The sequence below is a fragment of the Tupaia chinensis genome, unplaced genomic scaffold (genome assembly GCF_000334495.1).
Source record: "Tupaia chinensis unplaced genomic scaffold, TupChi_1.0 Scaffold000078_1, whole genome shotgun sequence".
Taxonomy (NCBI): Eukaryota; Metazoa; Chordata; class Mammalia; order Scandentia; family Tupaiidae; genus Tupaia; species Tupaia belangeri.
In genome coordinates, this window is record NW_006159539.1 from 4,929,237 (window position 1) to 4,951,262 (window position 22,026).

Consider the following 22,026-nt stretch of genomic DNA (forward strand, 5'->3'; position numbering starts at 1 on the left):
AGGCACGCACGCACATGCACCCGGCGAGTTTAAAGCACCGGGTCCGGGACTTGAACTGCGGTCAGCTACGTGGGAGTCCAGCGACATACCCATTACACTAACTGCTGGTCCCTATTTTACTTTTCAAAATTTTCAGAATAACTTCTCCTGGGGTGTTTGATAACTTTTTTTTTTTTTTTTTTTTTTTTGAGAGGTTTTTGCTACAGGGCACATCTGCTCATCAGACAGACAGAGAGACAGAAAGCGAGAAATCATCCCCCTGCGGGGATGGCCACGTCACAATCCCTTCTCCTCCATTCTCCTCTCAGGATCTTAGGCATGCACGCAGATGAGCCTGACGTGAGTTTAAGCCACCAGGTATGGGACTTGAACCGCAGTCAACTACATTGCAGTCCAGTGACATTACCATTATGCCAACTAATGGTCCTGATTATGTATCTTTTTAAAAAAGAACTTTACAATTTTTTTTTTTTTTTGGTTTGTTAAATGTTTCTTCCCTTTACACCTCACACCCACCCCTACCATGCATTCTACCACTCACTCCCCTCCCTTACACTTTCTGGCTTCTACACTTATCCTCTCTACTATCATATCTTTGGGTCTTTCCATTTCTGTCACAGAGTGTAGATATTTGGTATACATTGAGTGGGGATAAACAGTGTGTATCTTTCAGTCTGGCTCATTTACCTCAACAGTAAATCTTCTATACTCATCCACTTTGAATCAAATGATACGGTCTCATTGTTTCTTATCTCTGAGTAATATTCCATACTGTATATGTGCCACAGTTTTCAACCCAGTCATCAGTTTTTGAATACTAAGGTTGTTTCCATGTCTTAACAAGTGTGAATAATGCTACGATAAACATGGATGGGCAAGTGTCTTTCTGACTGTTACACAAAGTCTAACAAAAATTAAAAATAAAAATACATAAATTGGTAACTACACTGCACCGAACAAAAGGTATCCTAAGCTCATCATCTGAACCTAGGGAAAAAAGACAATATCTTGTGCATTTATTAAGGAATTTAAAGTTTATATTTCATGATAAAACTTGGCAAATTTAATGCAATAGTTTTTAACTTAAAAACTATGACAGGAATAATTTAGGTCTTAAAACTACGAGAAAATATGCTTGAAAACATTTCAGTTTAAGTTTGCACCAAGTTCATGGCACTATAAACTCCTGTCTTAAAATGAGTTGAACTGGGGACACTTATTTTATAAGAGAACTATCCTGTAATGGAGCAGGAAATAAAGCTGCTTCAAGTTAGAACACAAAATAGACTCCACTTGTAAAATACACTAATGGTAACACAGGTTTCACTGCCAACAGCAAGGCATTCTGTCATGAAAATATTTTCATGCTTACCACAGCTATTCAGATTGTAATCCACACTGATACTTTCTCACCTTTGTTTATGCAAAACTGCAAAAAAACCTTCTGTCACCAACCTCTAAATCAATACTTTTCAAACCTGTTCTGCTGTCAGAACGTGTGAAACACTATGGGAGGCTTAATCATTATTATTTTTTAATTTGCTCTAAGGCACATGCATTGGCCAGAGAGAGACAGAAAGAAAAAGAGAGAAGGAAACTGAGGAAGCAGGTCCTGGGCAGTTAGCTTTGTGGGATCCAGCTGCCCCTACCACCATGCCACTGGTTGGCCTAGCCGTGAGATTATTGGGTTGTCGGAAAAGTCATGATGTATTTTTTTCTACGTAAAAATGTGTCATGACTTTTCCGATAACCCAATACAGAGCCCCGTGGTATACTAATAAATTAGACTTTAAATCAGTGCACGTGTAATTTTGGACTAAATCAAATATTATTTTTATGTTGTATTTAACTGCTGTGCTCTGGGGCCAGATCCTCCTGCTTTGTTTAAGATTATACAGCTCGGGGCCAGCAGGTGGCCAGCAGGTGGCATGGTGATTAAGACGCTGGACTCCCACAGGGCCAACCCGGTGGCTTGAGAGTTACATGGAGCACGTGTGCGTACATGCGCAAAATCCCAGCGGAAAAGGGATTCAGTGTGGCCATCCTCCCTGGGGTGTGATTTTTCACACTGTCTCTGTCTCCAGTGAACACATGACAAAAACCTCAAAAAAGGGGAAAAAAATTAAAAAGATTGGATAGCTCAAGTTTTTATAGATACTTACAGCTCAATTTTGGGGACATAGAGGTTTTTACTATTTTTTTTTTTTACAGAGTTATGCAGTTGCACCCTGCATGTTCAGGTCAACCCAGCATCTAAACCCAGGCCTCCCATGTGGCTCCAGTATTAAGCAGCAGTACCCTACCACCTGCACCACTGTGGATGAACCAAGGCTGTATTTTTAAATCTCATTTTGTTTTACATGTATATAAGATATCCACATGGTCCCAAGGTCATATGGACAAGACAGGAGTGCACAAAGCTTAGCTTCTATTACTTCCTCCTGCACCTTCTTCTCTCCTTCCCTACAACTAGCCTTTCCCTTTTCTTTTCTTTTTTTTTTAAATTCTTCACAAATTTCATGTCATCCTTGCCCAGAAGCCATGCTCATCTCTGTATTGCTAATTTTAGTACAGAGGCTACTGAAGTCAACACAGAGGACAGTTTTGAAGAGTGGAGTCTGTCATGCACATGCAACGTCCGGACAGTTCCTTCATAAAGGGCGTTTATCATCTCAGTCTCACTGAGAAAAGAAAGAGCCTCTCTCCTTTAGTTTCAAGACTGGAGTTTCAGAAAGTCCTCTGGATTCAATAGTACTGCTATTTCCCACCACTAGATCCCACAGCCAGCATGATGCCTGGCACACTACAGAGGTTCAATCAGCCTTTGCCGGGGGCTGATGGAGAGAACCTTCCGTAAGCTGCTGCTGCTGTCAGCACAGGGGTCAGGTACAAAAAGTCCCAGATCAAGGTATTATAATTTTTCATGGGAACAAGCAGTTCAGAATGGGGTTTCTAAGCACAGCTTTACTGAATGCATTTTTAAATTATTTATTTTATTTATCATTACTATTCATTTTCGTTTGCTAAAGGCCACATGTCTTCGCCGGAGAGCGAGAGGGAGGGGGAGGGAAAGTCAGAAAGCAAGCCGCCAGGTGCCACACTGGAACCACTGTCGGCCATGTGGGAGTCCAGCACCTTATCCACCACGCCACCTGCTGGACCTAAATGCTTATTTTTAATACATTAACACTCTAATACATATATACAAAAAGTCTCCAAGAACTTCGGTGAAAATGAGTGGTATGGTATGGTTAAAAAGGTATGTATATATTTCAAAAAAATTTTTGCACCAAAATAAACTCATACTTTAATTCTATTTTCTACAAATGTTTTAAAGTCCCCTATAGCCTAATGTAGCATAAAGTTACTATAAAGACAACATTTTAAAAATTACTTTATTTCTTCTATGAGATATGGAGAGGAACCCCCAATAGATAGGGTCCCTCTGCCACAAGCTACCCCCAGCTTCAGCCAGCCCAGATCATGAGCACATACGTGCACACCAGCATGTAGAGGGAGGACCCAGGACACAAACCGGGGACAGAACTCCCCATGTGCGGTCAGTTGCATCACTGTTGTGCTACCTCCTGGCCCCCAAAGGCAACGTTTTGAGTTAAAGATCTTGCCCTTCCCTAATTAGAAAGAAAAGCTTACTCAATCATTTTGAACTTTGTAAAATGAAGAACGTGTCAGCTGTCAATCCAGAGGGAAAGTATTAACAGAAAGCTCTGTCCACATGGACCAGGAGTAGTGTCCTCGTGGTCTGCCACGTGGAAAGAGCTGAGACTCAGAAGCAGAGCAGTCTATGCCCCAAAACAAAGAACCACCAGGTTCTTCGACCAAACCTTTGGACTAACACGGGGGGAAAAAGAACATTATTTCCTCACAGTTGGAGAAAGAGAGTAAACATTGGAAATACCTACAGATACACACATTAGAAAGCAAAGTTTGTACCAAAGGATGTACTCTTCAAAAAACATAGGCAGGGTCTTCAGAAACTTTGTGGAAAATGTCTATTATGCAAAAACAATACATACCTGCTCACTAAAAAAATAAAATTTTGGCACCAAAATAGATTTGTAGTTTAACTGCATTTTTCTACAGACTTTGTGAGTCCCCCTCACGTGTTTGCTAAGCATTTACCATGCATGGGCCAGGCCGTGGCATACCATCTAGGGCAATGAGAAGACACAGACCTTCCCCTGAAGGGCTCAGAGCCTAAAGGAAGAAAAAAAATCACTGAGCTGGGAGGAGAGGAGAGGGAGTCAATGGGAGAATCCGGAAGGGGACCAGGGAAGAAGCCTGCATGGATAAAGTACTGAATTAGTTAAATCCAGATTGTGAAGGCAGGTGTGTGTTATATTATGTATGTTAATTTCCACAGAAAAATGTATTCATGGGAGCAGCCATGTAATACTAACTTTTATAAGTGGAAACCTGTCCAAAACAATTGTGCATCTGTGTCCGTGCAGAGGACGAACGTAACTGACACAGTTTCTGGGAAGAGGCAATATTAACGGCCATCAATCATTGTTCTGGGCTATCACCGCTAGCCCCGGGGACATGAGGCTCAACAGAAAGTACTCCAAACCTCAAATCCTGGATTGCGTTTTCCTGAAACACTTCATGATGCAGCATCCCCACAGGGTTTGCTGTTGGATAAGTCAGTCATCCAGACGAACACAAGAATTTCGAACTGACCGAGTGCACTGTTTCACCACACCCACCTCCTGTCTCTCCTCACTCCCTCTCCTGCCACCCAAGAAGGTTACAACTGGTAAGGAAGTAGAAAATGCTACTAGGAAAAACAAGAAAATGAAAACAGGATGCTTAAAGGAGAAGGGGGAGGATGGAGGGCATACGAGCAAGCCAACACCCTGATCTCATCTGGCGGTGTGAAGTGAAGGTGAGGATGGTATCAAAGAAGCCTTCCCTGAGGAAGTACCAAATGAGCTGACAGATGAACAAGAGACAGAGATAGCAGGAAGAGGAAAGAGCTATAAAACGCAGAGGGGATGATCCCAGCAATGCAGATAATGTACACACAGAGGCTGTAGCTGAGGAGGACTCACATGAAGAAGAAGGATCAAAAACTTCATTAACAACACGTAGCCTAGAAATCCCAGGTGGGCCAGCTGGGAGGGTCCAGAGGCTGTAGCTGAGGAGGACTCACATGAAAAAGAAGGATCAAAAGCTTCATTAACAACACGTAGCCTAGAAATCTGCCGGACGGAGGCCGAACAGTGGGGCAGGGTAAAACACAATGCTCTGTGAGGCTGGCCCACCTGGGAGGGTCCTGGGTTCACATCTGGAGAACTCCCTGAGTACACTGGGCACCTGCATGTCCACAATACAGGGCTGCCTAAGACTGGGGGTGGGTTGTGGTATCAAGATCTTGTTGGAGGTTCTATCTCTGTCTCTCTCTCATTCATGGAAGAAATAAACAAATTCTTTTTCATTAAAAAAAAAAGAAAAGAAATTTGCTGGATATTGATGTAAAGAGAATGCTCAAGTAGGCTATTCACTGTGTCCCCATCGCCCTTGGGATATCCCACCAAGCACAGAAGCCAGCAGCATCCAAGCCTCAGGGCTACTGATCTCACTGGAGAACTCCAGCCCAAGGGTAGAATGGTGGAGAGTGAACTCCAGGCTGGAATATAGAGTTAAACCTGGAACTTTCAGTCCAAGCCAAACCAGGTCAGTTGGCTACAAAGGTTTCCCAAAGACTCGAATTGAGCATATTACAAAAGGTAGAGAATAACACAAGGCACGCTTCCAAGATACTTCTCTGCGGGCCTCAGACAGCTGTACAGCAGAGCCATCTTCCCTACCATCTAGAAAAACCCTCACGACATCTCAGTCTCCAAAGTCCAGACCCAAGTCAACATGGTCCAGAGAGTTACAACCCAAGCCTGGGCAGACGAAGCATTCACCGAATGACCTGAGCCCCACATAGCCTTAGCCCGCCAGGATCCTCTTTGCAAATGATGCCTGCACTTTTGTGATGTAGGCCAGAATTGGCCAAACAAAAGGAAACATTTCCAAGCTCCAAATAAGCCAATCCAAACATAATGCTTCAAATCCCTCACGATAGAGAATAAATTCCATGACTGCTTCTACATCGAGCCCTTCCAAATTCAGCTTGGAGAGAATCAGCAAAGTCTCTCCTCGCCTGACATGTTCATCCAGACAACCAACCAACCCACTTTTGTTTTGTGTATCTGGTGATCTTTGTGTACACCTTGACAAGAAAGAGAAATAAGATGCTTCCATCCAGCCTTCCATCTGTCATTCCTCTGCTCCGCACCCTCGTAAGTCCAGTTTCCTGTCTGAAACCCTTACTTTTTCCCAAGAGAGCAAACGCTAAGAAAATCCTCTCCCTGTACTATGCCTGAGGAGGAAAGACCACAAAAGAATACCAAGCTGGCATTCATTCAAGAAACACATTCAGTAGAAGTTACACACATTCACAGAAGCTGTATAGCAGCAGAGGGGAATGAGAGTGCTCAAAATAAAGAACTGGAGACAATCCAGAGTGTTGCCAAGGTCCCTCCACTACGTGAGACTGTATTTCACAATTGGAGGACGTTCTTCAGCACAGCTCAGAAGGCCATCAGAGACAGGAAAACCCACCAACTTGGACCGGTCCAGGAAAAGGGTTCCATTGGATCCGTGTCCCAAGAAGGGGAGAGACAATACTGATAGGAGAATCCTCCTGGGCAGGAGACCTAGAGATGCTGGAAGTTGGGGGATCACCAGGAGAAACGAAAAGAACTGGAAGTCTCCAAGGTCAAAAAGCAGGCAAGTGGTAGAACTATGCATGGGAGCATGTGAAGGAGAGGGGACGGAGATTAGAGAGGCTGAGGGAGCTTATTAGTTCTAGTCACTTAAGGAGTGATAGGTCCAGGTTGGCTACTTGGAATGGGTGGCTGAAGTGGAATGTGAGTGAAAGACACTGGAGCAGAAACGAAAAGGACACATGGAAACATGGGTGGTCTATTGGGTCACTGGAAAAGTCATGATGCATTTTCGCGCAGAAAAGCGTAGACAAGTATATCATGACTTTTCCAATGACCCAATATAATCCTTGAACACTGTCACGATCATGGCAGGATTTGGGAGGGAAAAAAAAAACAGGTGATGATCAGGAGGTCTAAGACTTCGGTGAATGCTCAGCCCAGCGCCTCAGATGGATGACATGAGAGGAGAGGACTGGCCAGGAAGTAGCAGCAGGGATTCAGAGAAGGTCAGTCTTCCACTTCGGCCATACGATGCTGGCTGAGAGGCTTCCCTGGCCACCATCGTGAGGCCTGCTCAGAACCAGCTTCCGGCTGACGCAGGAAATGGAAAGCCAGGACATGGATATTGTTGATCATGAGAGGACAATGGCAAATATTGGGGGTGGGGGTGGGGGTCAATAATCAAAGGATAAAACAGGAGGGCGTATGGAAAAACAAGGCATGGGGCCATCCCACGGCATGGTGATTAAGGCAGCTGGCCAACTGCACAGTTCAAGTCCTGGACCCAGAGGCCTAAGAAACACCCTGAGCGTGTATGTACATGTGTGCATACATGCTCGAAATCCCAAAGGGAGGGGAAAATGGAAGAGAAGAAATTTCGGAGGTATCATGCCCCGTGCGTAGTGGTATTTTTGCATTCTCTCTGTATGTGTCTCTGTCTCTCTCTAGTGACCACATGGACCCTCTTTAAAAAGAAAAGAAAAGCAAGGCGTGAAGGAATGTTTTTCAACAGGAGGTGGTAAGAGGCATGTCTACTTGCTTCCTTTAATCCAGAGTTTAAAGATGACAGAGTTGAATTGCTCAAAATGAGCTAGTTTCAATGTGCTTGAAGAGTTTCAGCATCACTGAGCAGGGACTGGCCTGATCTCAGAGAGAAGCTATCGTGTGGGACAGTCAGCCAGGACTCTGCCAGGACGGGACATGTGTCTCAGCTTTCTTGACTGCAGGGAGGGACTATATAGGACGCTGCACTGGGACTGTTTGATTGCAGGGAGGGACTATACAGGATGTCGCACTGGGACTGTCTGATTGCAGGGAGGGACTGTACAGGACGTCACACTGGGACTGTCGTGAACTTCACCATCTTATATCCATCATTTAACCTATATGGCAAAAATGATCTAAAAAGAAAAGTACAATACGGGGCTGGACCTGTGGACTGGTGGTTAACAGAGCCAGATCCTATACAACCAACTGCATAGTTTGAATTCCGACCCTGGCTCTTCTCTCTCCATCTGCCTCTGTGGTGAGTGCATGTGCTCCCTGGCAAATTAGAACAAAACAAAACAAAGACACACACACACATAGTATCCTTATCCTAGTAATAAATCTAGAAGGACAGTATTCAAAGAGGAAAATGTGTAGTTCAAAAGCTGAATATTGAATCTCTATTTAAAATCTCAATTATTCTATGCTTGTGAAAGAACTGACTTATGAAACGCTCAATGGTAATGAAATTCAGCATTCACGTGTGCCAGAGTCGATCAGGACAACGCGTGCTGTTACGTGTGCAATGTTCACGTCTTTGTCGTGTGCCTGAACTAGGACTAAGAACAAGATATTCCAATTAACGTGTGCTTGCCTTCCAGGAGACCTTGAGCTTGAGCTCGTTAGATCGCTAAATCTTTGGAATATTTGGGGAGCGTAACTACATTTGACCAAGATGACTCACTAACAAAGGAATGAACTGTTCAGACTCAAATGGCGTGCTGCTTAAAAACATTATACGCACAGGCCAGAAACAACACAGAAACTCTCGGATGTGGAGAACACATAAGAGGCTCGTTTTGATCGGTGAGGATGACATTCCCTATAGACCCAAGGACGACGTCCATCTTCCTTGACCAGAAATTTCAGAAGTTGGTAGACACTTTCCAAGCGAAAAACTATTACATAAATAACTTGGAAACATTAAGTGATACTTCTGGGACCTGCCAACAGTTTAACCACAAGGACACTCCCAGCCAAGATATTCATAAAAAGTTCAGAAGAAATGACTTTGAGAAAGATGCACTCACCCCAAACACGTTTCTTCTCCTTCGAAAGAACGCATAAATCAAGAGTTAAATTTAAACAAGGAAAATGCGCTTTGTCGTAATATTAAATAGTATAAGAAAAAAGACATTTGAAAGAAGTTTCAAAATAAGACTACACGAAGACTTCATTATTAATAGATTATCATTACTAGTATTAAAAATTCATTCAAGCATTTCTTTCATACTTGTTCTGCCCACAGATTAGATGTAAAAATATCTTCACTGAGCTTGAGGGCAAGGCACGGGCACTTGGCTTCCCTGGCGCCTGGCTACCATGGTTGGCAAGACACTCTTCCTCTTGGAAGCTCAAGACTCCTCACCTGGAAGACCAGAATTCCTGCACTTCCCCTCAGCTCTGTATGCTGCGACAACAGATACCTGTCAGAGCCACACACCTACCCTCTCCCTCCCTGGCAAAGAAAATAATAAAGGAAATAAAATGTGGAAACAAGAGATCACACACACACAGGCAGTTAGTGACATTCTAGGGAGGAAAGAAAGAGACACTGCAGCTCCGTCTGTGACATCACAATGCCTCAGGATTTTCCTGATGCAGGATTTTACAAACACAGACATTTTTTTTAATTATTTAATTTTACTTATGGTTGTTATTATTATTATTTCATTTGCATGCGCGCTCACCAGAGAGAAACAGAGAAAGTGAGAAAGCAAGCCACTAGACATGGGACTTGAACTGGGCTTGGCCATGTGAGAATCCAGTGCCTTAACCACCACTCCACCTGCTGGCCCCTAAACACAGACTCCTATAGCTATAGAATAATCTACACCAGAATTTGGATGTGATTTCAAGAAAGCAACTGAAATTCTTTAAAAGAATGCTGTGGAAGGTGTGGGGGAGAGGTTGGAGCAGATACAAGGGGTCTTTAAAAAGTTCACGGAAGGGGCCAGCAGGTAGCATAGTGGTTAAGGCACTGGATTCCCATGTGGTCGACCATGATTCAAGTCCCAGACCTGGCAGCTTCAAACTCATGACAAAAGAGAAGGGCTTGCATTGAGATATGACCATCTCTCTTGGGTTACGGCACAGCCATCCCCCTTGGGGGGTGATTTCTCACTTTTTCTCTCACTGTCTCTTTTTGTCTCTCCAGTGAGCACTGTGGCAAAAATAAATAAATAAATAAATAAATGCATCTTAGGAAGAAAGTATGCATCCAGTTCAATTTTTTTTGCATCCAAATAAACTCGTATTTTGATTCCATTTTCCATAAACTTTTTCCAGTCTCTATAAAAAGTATATACTATAATAGAAGTTGGATTTGAAGGGTGAAAAGTCAGTCAGAGACAGCAGTGGAGGACAGTAAGAATTTGAAAATTAAGTGGTCACTAAAAACAATGGTGGATCAGAGCACGGGTAAAAACATCTTAAGTCTGTAAAAGAATCCACTTAAATGTGGTTAGGAAGGAATAAAACAAATGCTAAATGAGTCGCTTCCTGGAGTCTAGAGAAGAGAGAGAAGCTTACAGGGGGAGAGGATTGATGGAGTAAAAACAAATACAGAAGGACTGCTCCAACATGAAATCAAGACAGTTCTCTTTTTCTTACGTGTTAAATTCATGTATTTGTGTTATTCACGGTAGAGTGTGCATGCACGTGCACATGAGAGAGAAAACCAAAGAGCAGGAGAAAATCACCCCTGACAGGTCTCATCACTGCAGTCACCTCGCCCAGCCCTCAACTTCTCAGGATCCTGGGCACACATGCATGCACCTGGCATGTTCTGGGTTGACCAGGCCAGGGTTCCTGGCCCCTTGATCAGCCATGCAGCCCCCAGCATTGCAGTTCAGCTCACCACCAACTGCACCACCAAGGCTGGGCTGGCAGTTTTCTTCTAAATCACTCCAACTTTGCAGTAGTGAGATCTATTCTTGATTGATTTTAGGAAAACCAGGAACCTACCACTTACTAAACACCCAGCCTTGTCCTGCATGCTTGGAATATAAACTATAGGTCTTTTTCCCTACCTTTCAGTACCCTGTGGCCTAAAAAAGGCAAAGCGGACATTACACCAGGGCACACACACATGAAGACGATTCATGGACCACAGAAAAATACACGGATTTCTAAGTCGCCTGCTGCTTGGCCTTCACCTCCTTTATCCCACGTCAGCTGCAAATGGGAGGGAAGCAGATTACGACAAACCCAGTAGTCTGGAATTCTGGAATGACACACTTTCCACAATTTTCTCTTTTACCTAACAAATGCTAAAAAAATAAACAAACAATAAAAGAATGTTTGTGCAAAACAAGAGTGTTCCTAATTACAAAAAAAAACCGACAGCTGGCATTGAAGTTAAGGTGCAATCCCACATGGCCGACTGCATGGTCTGAGTCCCGGACCCGGAGGCTTGAAAATCACTTGGGGAGCATGTACGCCCAAAATCCCTAGGGGAGAAAAGAGAGAAGGGATCGGAGTATAGTCAATCCCCCTGGGGAATAATTAAAAAGACATTGGACTGAGAAGACTCAGCCTGTTACAGACTTTTTAGATCCGTGTCCATAATGAAGGGCCAAGCTTAAATCTTCAGTGAGGCGAAGTAAGGCATGGATGGAAAAACACCTCGCCATCCTCTTTTCCCAGAAAGAGCCCTAGGCAGAGGGAGACAGAGCAGATCTCCAAATACCGCCTTAGTCAGAGACGGGCAAGAACAAATGGGAGACTTTGAGACTCTGCTCACTAGAGCTGACCAACATCCAGCTGTCTGCCTACGAACAGGTCCCCTGTGGGACCGAACTCCAAAACCACTATGAGGAATGACCAAAGAATCTACCCCAGAGACTGGCTGGCTAATAGCTCCTTCAACCACAAGCTTCGTAGCCAGTCCTCCCAGACTAATACCATCGCCTAATTCCCCTGATCCCACCAAGCGCTATCCACAGGGCTTTCCATCCACTCTAAGGGTGTGCACGCCCAGTAAGAAGTCACCGTCATTTTAATTTCGACTAACATGTTTCATCCAGACTTTTAAAAATTGTGATTTCTATTCATAACTGGGGAGGGATGACTTGCTTATAGATGCTGTTGGCTTAGCTGACCCCAAATTCCGAAAAGAGCTAAGAAAAAGCCGATGGAGCAACTCATTAATGTTGAACAACTCTCAGTGGGCTCCCCGGGTCCCCAAAGCTCTATTGACTGTAACAGTGGAATAAGGACTTTTAGGAAAAGAGGTAACTTTCTAGGCAATTCTTAGAGAAGCAACGGGACCTATCCCAGAGTGAGGAAGCCTGGGGTTCGGAGTGTAACTGTCTTAGGTTTTCAAAGGACCATTTGGGTGCCCCTGAGTCAGTCATTTGTACGTTCAGCGTCTCTGTTTTCCTGACTTGTAAAATGAGGCGTTTGGGCCAAAGTCTTCACCAGCTATAAAATTCCATAATTCTCTAAGCAATCATTTACTTCATGGCTGGCAAGACTGCCTAGGTAATCAGAATGATCCAATTAACACTCTGCAAAGTGGAATATTCTATTTGTAGTTTCAGAACGCAGACTGTATGAGAGTGGGAAGAGGTTCAGATCATCATATCCAGCCCTTTTGTGTTTTAAAACAAACGAAGACCCTGAGGTACAAAGGTGCTGAATAACTCTCTGAAATTACAAGCGACTGTCGCAGACGCAAGACCGAGGCGGCCTGACTAGGCCTGTCTGCACTAAACCGCCCTGTTACGCTGCTGGCTTCAGACGGCTTTCTTCACTGGGAGCTGCTTCCACCCCGCATAATCCAGAGTGGCTTTTATCGTCTCATTAAACGCAGCCTACATGGCAGCTGTGCTTTACGGGCCTCGGGGTTATTAGTTTTCCAGGCTCCCGCTCCAGGAGACATTTGAAGAGTGACCTGAAGGTCTTCGTGAACATGTGCCCAGATCCAGTATGTTCAAAAGTCCTCCAAGGGTTGACCAAGAAAGCAAGTGTCTACACAACATTTACTAGCTTCCCCTTTTACTAAGTGAGTATTTAAGAGGTAAAAGGATCCTGATGAGCCCACATCTGACCCAAAAACTTCAGAAACCAGACTGCAGCATCAGCTGCACACATACCCTGTCACCCTGGCTTTAGGCCACTATGACAGCGGGACAATACCTCCTGGCATATACGTATATCCAGACTCTGCAGGTAAGTCCCCAGGCCACCTGGCAGCTCAGATACCGCCCTGGTGGCACCTCACGCAAACCTTGCTTCCATTTCTGGCTGTGTAATGTGAGGGGCTGCTGGGATTCAATGACCTGCCTGGGAAAACTGTCCCTACCCCTGCCCCAGGTATGAAATCTTTGGGAGGGACTTCCCTGAAAACCTTTTAGGGACAACCTGGGAATTTCTGTGCAGGAGCAATGCTGCATGCCACCTAGTATGCTGCAATTTGTTCCAATATGAGACAATCTGTTCCATAGAACACAACTGACTGCTAGACATTCAACCCTATGTTACGCTGGGTCCAGTGACTTGGTTCAATCCCCCAGACATGACGATGTGTGAAAGAACCCAGACGCCAGCAAGTATGTGCTGAATGTTTCTGTGTATATAAAATCAAAAATAAAAATAAGAAGCAGGCAAAACCCATCTATAATTGTAGCAGAAGTGAGAATGGTGGTTACTTCTTGGTTGAGGGTTATTGTTGACTGAAGCAGGCAAAAGAAATCTCCTTGGGTGGGGGGTCAGCAGGTGGCATGGAAGTTAAGGCCACTGGATCCCACATGGCTGACCGCAGTTCAAAGCCTGGACCTAGCAGTTTGACAATCACACCAGGAACATGTGTGTGCATGCCCCAAATCCCAAGAGGAGAGTGGAAAAGAAAGGATTGTGGCATGGCCATTCCCCTGGGGGGTGATTTCTCACTTTCCCTCTTTCTTTCTCTCTAGCAAGCATATGTGCCATATACCAAAAATGGAAAGAAAAAAAAAAGAAAAAGAAAAATAGAAAGCACACAATAAAAACCTTTTAAGGTACAGGAAATGTTCAATGTTTTATTTGGGTGGTAGTTACACAGGTGCAAAAATATTTAGAAATTCACCAAGCTCTGCACTTCAGGTGTGTATGCATTTGTTATAGGTACATTATATCTCAATAAAAAATGTGGGGGGGAGGGGTTGGTGTAAATGTACAATATGCTTTTTCCTTTCCTTTAGCATAAGCATAACTAAGTTTCTCCAAATCGAGTGTTGGCAAATAATACTAGTAAGAACAATAGCTAAATTCTTAAATGTACTAGGTCCCATGCAGGGAGATACATAGATCACCTCCTTTAAGTCCACAAAACACCTCCAGAAGGTAGATACTGGAGCCAGCAGGTGGCATGGTGGTTAAGGCACTAGATTCAGTTTAGCCAACAGCATGATTTGAGTCCCAGAGCCAGCGGCTTGAAGAACACACCAGGCATGTGTGACAAAAATCCCAAGAGGAGAATGGAGGAGAAGGGATTGCTGCATGGCCATCCAGCCTGGGGAGTGATTTCTCATTTTCTCTCTCTCTCTTCCTCTATCCTATGAATACACTCTTACCAAAAATCTGAAAAGGAAAAAAAAAGTAGATACCATCCACTTCATAGATAAGAAAATGAAGGCGAAGAAAAGAAAAGAAACTTGCCCTAAATCACATAGCAAACACTGCAGATCTGGCATTCAAACGCAAAGCAGTCTGACGCCAAACACTTTGTTCTTGGGGTTTTTTTGTTTTTTTTTTTAGGATATTTTATTTAAATTTATTTATTTATTTTTCATTTGATCAGAGGGGGTGGGGGAAGGGGGAAAAAAAAAAGAGCAAGCAAGAAAGCAAGCTGCCAGATCTGGGACTCAAACCACGGTCAGCCATGTGGCAGTCCAGCATCCTCAACCACCAGGCCACCTGCCGGCCCTGGGAGCCTTTGTTCTTAATGGATCTTAATATTCTGTCCTTACTGTAGGATAAGGGTATTTTTTTTTCCCTAAGTTTGGTATTTGATAAGTTTTGTCTTTTCCCCAGTATCTGAGGCGTGCCCTAACCTTACGCTGAAGTCTGCATGTTCACCATTAAGACACAAGAGAGTCAGGATGTGGATAATGGTGGACATTCTGCGTGATTAAAACGTCTACGTTCATTCAGAAGATGCACCTCGCTTCATGCAAGGGCCGGTTTCCTTGGCCATGAGTGGAGAAGGGTGGGTGCCCTTCCCGGCTTGTCCCAGTTTGACCTTATTCCTTTCCCTGGAGAGAAACACTCCGTGGGGGCAGCACTGAGCGCATTCTGTCCCATTCACTGGGGCTTTCTGGAACAACACGTCCTAGGACTAAATTTCCACAGCACGCCACACGGTTTTAAGATCTGCTTTAGACTGTTTGAAAAGGCGAAAGGGGCCTGTATTCCTCTTTTTCTAGCTTTTATATTGTTTTTATGTTAAATAGTTAAATATCTATGGAACCTGGAGAAGGCATTAACCACTCTTTAATTATAAAATACACTGGTTGTTATTTTCCAGACACCCTCTTTTACCCTTTACTGCCTTCTCAATTAGTTTTTCTGAAGTTCTCATGTGAAAACCTGTTGGATCATTGATGTCTGGATTAAAAGGAGCCATAAATTATAGACCCTCTAAAAATCCACTGGGGAGAAAGGCAGAAAGCAGCTTCATGATGTTTTAGGCCCTATAACCAACCAGGCCTAAATGCCTGGGCTCCATGATGTGAGAATTACCCCTCCAACCCACCCTAGATCCCCATAATAATTATGGACATACTGGCTTTTCAAGTCACTTGGAAAAAATCATTGGATGTTGAAATTTTTAATAAAAACGTATCCTCATTCCACCCCTGCCCCAACAAAACTCCCTGAGCAGAGTATCTGCTGGGTCCCAGCCCTGCCCCTCACCCAGCCCCAGCCCCAGAGCTAGCCCACCAAGGGCAGGCCACCAGCAGCAAGCAACCTCATGGCTTGAGATGCTGGTGAGCCTCCCCCTGAGCTGGCACAGGAAGTCCTAGGCAACAGACTGCTCTGCCCGGCCTCTGAGCTCCGTCCTGCATCCTTCAGCCTGTTATGCTGCCCAGACTCATCTCCAGGCAGCCATGAGCCAAGCTCCGCACCCCCATAGTCATCCTAGATCTACCCATATGGGCAGAGAAGCTCTTGGGCTGCCCTTCCTGAGTATATCCTTTGCCTTCTAAGGAGACCTCCCGAAATCCAACCAGGACGTGCTGGCCTCTGGCTGCATGGCCAAGAAGACACACTGCTGGCCTCAATCACTGGCCACCTCCCTCCATTCTGTCACATGCCAAGAGATGGCATCTTGCCCAGTTTCTCATCTTCACTCGGGCCCTGGAGGTGCCAAGGTCTGCCAGGTCCTGTTTGTGCCACTGCCCTGTAAACAGAGGCCCTACCCGCTAGGAACCTCTGCAGTTGGCAAAGCTAATGTCCTTTGTGTGAATGATCATACGTGATTTCGAAGACATGCGTAATTTTAAATGCTGTTCGGCCATCAATGTGAATTAAAAATGGAAAGGAACCACAATTCTCAGTGCTCAGCTTCCACATCTCAACGAAGCACATTCTTATTCTCTAGTTAGCCTGTGAGGATTGATTCTCACACACACCAGAGAGAGAGAGAGACTTTGTGGGGTTTTTTTGTTTTTTGGTTTTTGGTTTTTGTTGGGAAATCGATTTGGAAAGAAAAAGTCAATACTGGGGCTAGAGAATGAAATGTTAAGAAACAAAGAAGTAATCCTTAATCAGAAAAAAGAAATGCTGACTACTTTCAGGACTGAATAATAAATCATGACAGCTCACATGAATGAATCCATCATATACACATCTCATGAAAATAAGAAAGAGTGATTTTGAGCAAACGGTCCAGTCAGCGCAAGGCCACACGCTGTGTAGGAAATTACATGAAAACATAGGCAATCCCAAAGTCTTGGGATTCTCTGAGGGTATCAAGGGTCTATCGTACTTCTGCCGAGAGGAAAATACAGTAAGAAAGTATTTCTGAGACAGTTTCTTGCCCATTGGCAACTGGTGAAGCCAAAGGGAGGTTCTTTTCCACTGCTCTTACCTGGTCATCATACCGATAAGTGAGGAACTGCTCCCCTGTGGTGTCTTCAAGAAAACTCCCCTGAGGAGAGAGTGCAAACTCGGGAAGGAAGTAGGCTCCCGGAGATTTCTCTGCTGCGGCCTGAAAGGCAAGGTCACTTGGTCACAAATAAGGTTCCAGGAAGGTCCCTCTGACAGCCAGAGTCCAAAAAGGACATTCAAAGAGAATTCTCCCACTAAAGCCTATACCAAGAAAAGAAAGAGGAGATTCCCTCTCCTGGCAATGACCGAAATGGGGTGCACCAGGTGTGCGAGGCCACCACTGGGCCAGGGCATCACAATGGCCCGTCTTGAATCAGCACACATGGATTCGTTCCTTCCCACCTGGCCTTTTCTCCCAAACCCCACCACCTCCCTCTGCTCCCCACCTTCTAGCAATTCAGCTCCAGAGGAGTGACCCTGTGGCAGTTCTGTTGTAAGTCTATTGTCTTTTAGGAAATTCCTTCTTTATTCCTCCTCCTCCCCTTCTTTCCTATTTGTTTGGTTTTTGTTTCGGTGGGAGCTGTGAAAGAATGGGAAACAAAATTTTTTCCACACTGTAACAGAAACGTACGTTCACTGTAGAAACCAGGAAATACAGGGAAGCACAAGCCCAACCACGGTAACACAATGTCCTCCGAGGATGGATGCCACATGCCGACCTGGTATGCAGATTCCCAGTCAGAAAGCTCTCTGGATATGTGCACAGGTACCCCAGATCCTGAGAGCGGGAGAGCTGGAGAGAGGGACCATGGCATAACGAGACCCTGTCAAAGTTGCTGGCTTTCTCTCCTTCACTCCCTTCTCTCTCTTCCTCTCTTCTCTAAGCTGCTTGCTTTCTCTCCTTCACTCCCTTCTCTCCCTCTCTTCTCTCTCTCTGTCTCACACATGTGTCTGTACTATTGGAAAGAAAAGTAAAAAGGAAGGGGCCATCGAAAAAGATAATAAGCAAGACCTATAATTTCTTCAACCTGTAATAGTCGCTTTGTCTCCCTTGAGACTTTTTTTTTTCTCATAAAGCTTTCTATATATATATGTTTATATAGAAACCCGAGGTTAAACGAACATAGCTTTTGCAGAGATTCCTTTAGGTTCATGGACGTTCACACCTGCCATCTGAATCACTAGACTTAAGCCCCAGTTGTTGGGGACTGAGGTGAAGCGGAATGAAGGGAGGGTATCCTCTGTTGGGGAATATGCCCGGGGTATGAGGCCCAAGGGATCTGCTCCCAGCACAGCCTCCTCACCCTGGGAGACCCCAATCAATGCTTAGCAGGGCCCCTGCATCAATTGAGTTAAGGAGGACAGTGACTGAAGAGGCGCAGTCCCCAGTGCTTCATCCCGTCTAATAAAAATCATGGACTAATGACTATGCCCCAGGCTGGGAACCTCACTCTCCCTGCTTGGGAGGGGATGAATGAGAGGCCACAAATTTTGCTCCAAGAATCACTCTCTGCAAACGGGAGGAGTGTGGAATAAGTGTACTTCTCTAACACCTCTGCTGTTGCAATGGCCTCATTCCCAGACCGCAGCAGAAACTTTAGTTGAAACAAGCATCCAGCGGGATGGTGGTTAGGGTCGATCCCACACGGCCAACTATATACAGTTTGAATCTCTGACCCACCGACTTCAAAAACACATGGTGCACGTGTGTGCATGCCCAAATCCCAAGTGGAGAATGGGGAAGGGACTGCAGCATGGCCATCCCCCTGGAGGGTGCTTTCTCAGTTCCCTCCCTCTCTGTCTCTCTTTGATGAGTGCATGCACCCACTAGCAAAACACTAAAACAAAACACCACCAAAGAGTTCTTATTTATTTTTCTTCTCTGATCAAATTCAGGTGGGTAAAATGACAGGTTTGCCTATCCTGGACTCCTCGGAGGCCCACTTTGACACTGCATCTTGGAAGCCATTCCTTAAAGTCAAGAACACCCATCACGTCTGCACTCCCCACAGTGCGTGCCTGGCATGTGGGGGGTGAGATATGAAAGACTGTCCTACCTCGCCGTGCTGTTTCCCTGGTATTGGAATCCCAATTCCTTCTGTGGAGAGTTCAGGGTTAACCATCCATGGGCTAGACCATATTCTCTTCACATCCTTCTCATCCTCCTCATTACGGATAAACAATGAAGGCTTTAGGGCCAGCAGGTGGCGTAGGGGTTAAGGCTCTGGATTCTCACATGGCCAATCGCAGCTCAAGTCCCGCGCTTGGCAGCTTGAAACTCATACTGGGGCACCTGTGCATGGGTGCTCAAAATCCTTCCAGAAGAATTGAAGAAATGGGATTATGGTGTGGCTATTCCCCTGGGGGCTGATTTTTCACTCTCTCTCTCTCCATCTCTCCCTGTTTCTCTGGCAAGTGCATATGCCCTACAGCAAAAAAAAATCTCTTAAAAAAAATGAAGATTTTACATTTGCCTCTTTTTATGAAAATCTTTATTCTCAAGTCTATTTTCAATCACTCAGAAGCCCAGGTACAATTCAAGTCCTTCCCCTCTGCAGGACTGAGGGTGGAGCGAGACCAGAGGCTCCTCCATGGCTACCTGAAGTTTGAAGAGCCATCCTGTGGTATGCTATGATTATGAAAGCCCTGTAGCAAGAAGAAGCTTCTGGAATGTCTAAGTCAGCAGTCATCCTCAGCCATCCTGCCACACGCTCTGCAACCTCTATCTGCATATGTTTGGTGATGGGATTTCCCAAGGCAACAGGAATCTGTCAGAAAGTAGCTGATTCAGAGCTGCCAAACCAGGCTGGAGGGGCCCACTGCTTTCCAACTGAGGTGTCATGGCCAGCCGGCCCAGACACTGTCACTTCTGCCCCTCTGCTCCTACCCATTCTAACGGACGTAGGCCAAGTTGAATTCTAGGGTCTGAACACTGGGATCTAAGAAGGGACAACCGTCTGAGCCATGGAGTTAGAGAACTGGAAGTAACTCTAGAAACCGTCCAATCTCAATCCCCCTCCGACAGTCAGACGGCAGACTGAGACAGAAACACGGGAAGAAGGAAATTCAAGTTCTGGAGCATCTGCTGTGAGCTGTTTTGTGCAGTCTCATTTTGTCCTCACCATGGCCCTGCAGGGTGAGTGCCTTAGCCTCACGTCACACACCAAGAAACCAAGACACAAGAGGTCAAGTCACTTAACGAGGGACACGCACCGCCCAGCTGCCACCTACATTCCATTCCCTCCCTTCCTCAGAGGATAAGATTCTTGGGAAAACTGGGCTTTCCGTTAGAAGGGGCCGAGTTCCCTCGGGCAGATATCCGACATCCTACCGAGCACACAGTGGACATTTCCTCCCACAAGGGAGCTGCCTTCCTCACTGTCAGGGAGACCCAGTGGCAAGTGGCTCCTCACAGGCGGGGGTGACGGAAGAGGTCAGGGTCCTGAAGTAGCAAGAGTGGAGAAGGAGGCCAGGGCGGGAAACTTGCACTCTTCCCAGGGCACAGAGCCAGGGCCTAGGAGTGATGCTGCCAAAACACATCATCTCCACCAGCCACTGTCCGCACCTGCTGAGTCACCAGGGACGCGTCAGGAGGAAGCCAGACGGCACCTCCAGGGACTGCGGAGCTGAGACTTCACAGCTGAGCTGTGTTCACTTCCCCTCCAGTTGGAGGCTCTGGCTTCGGCAGGGGGAATTAAACACGGCATGGCTGTTAAAGGACAAGAGTTCAGTGACCTAGGTCTCGATCCACACCCTGTAAGGATCAAGAATCACTTGATCAAGACCGGGGTTGGCTGGCTGATACTGCGGTATAATAAGAAATACATAGGCCAGTCCTACGAAGAGTGGTTGAGGGAGCCAGCTCCTACATAACAGACCACAGTTCAAATCCCAGCCCTGAGGGCTAAAAAAAATACACCAGGTGCATGTGTGTGTGTACATTTGTGTGTGTGTGTGTGTGTACATTGGTGTATGTGTGTGCACGTGCCCAAAATCCTGACCAGAAGGAGGAATGCAGAAGGACTGCAGTATGAAACATTCTGTAGGGGAGTGTTTCCTTTCTCACTTCTCTCCCTCTCTCTCTGTCTCTCTCACATGTGCACGCATGTGCATGAGCGCACAAGTGCATGTGCCACCTGGCAACTAAAAAAAGAAGAAGAAAGACGAAAGAAGAAGAAAGAAGAAGAAAGTAGAAGAAGAAGTATATGTATCTGGTCTTTGACCATGGTTGCTGACAGAGAGCTCTAAGACCTTTGCAATTTCCTGAGTGATAGGAGTGTCCAACATGGCTCTTAAGACCTGGCGGATAGGAGCATCTTTGTCCCAATGCAGTGACTCCTGGTGGGCTCCTTAAGAGTCTCAGGATGGGAGCAGGTGGTCAGGGGAACCTACCATGTGATCAGAGGGTTGGAACTTTCAGTCCTATGCCCCAGCCTCTGGGGAGGGAAGAGGAGCTGAAGGCTAAGTTGCTATCAATGGCCAATAATGGAAGCCATCATGCCTAGGTAAGAAATCCTCCATAAACACCCAAAGGACTGCGTTTGGGAAGCTTCTGGATTAGTGAACACATCTAGATGCCAGAAGAGTGGTGCATCCCAGCTCCTGCCCGGGGGTTCCTTCCTGACCCTGCCCTATGTATTTCTTCAGCTGTTTATCTGTATCCATCATTGCATCCTTTATTAATAAACCAGAAAACAAAGAGAAAGTGTTTCCCTGAGTCCTGTGCGCTGCTCTAGCAAATTAATCGAATCCAGAGAGGGGCCAGTGGGATCTCTGACTCACAGCCAGTAAGTCTCAAGCGTAGGAAACTGGCAACCTACTACTTGTGACTAGCAAGTAGACACCTGGCAAGATCAGGGGCAGTCTTCTAGGACAGAGCTTCTAACCTGTGGGATCTGACTCTACCTCCAGGGAGGCAGAGTCAGACTGATTTGGGTAAGACAACACCCAGTTGGTATTCTGCAGAAATGCTTCAAATGTAGGG

General features: G+C 45.5%; 1 protein-coding gene across 6 annotated transcripts in view; it reads right to left on the minus strand.

Moving 5' to 3' along the window:
• Nucleotides 1–22,026, minus strand: part of ADAMTSL3 (ADAMTS like 3) — a 266,629-nt gene that overhangs the window by 209,098 nt on the left and 35,505 nt on the right. For all 6 annotated transcript variants that reach the window (XM_027769071.1, XM_027769070.1, XM_027769075.1 and 3 more), the window contains exon 2: nt 17,083–17,202. In XM_027769071.1, coding sequence (XP_027624872.1) covers nt 17,083–17,202 — 120 coding nt within the window. The remainder of the gene's footprint in view (nt 1–17,082; nt 17,203–22,026) is intronic.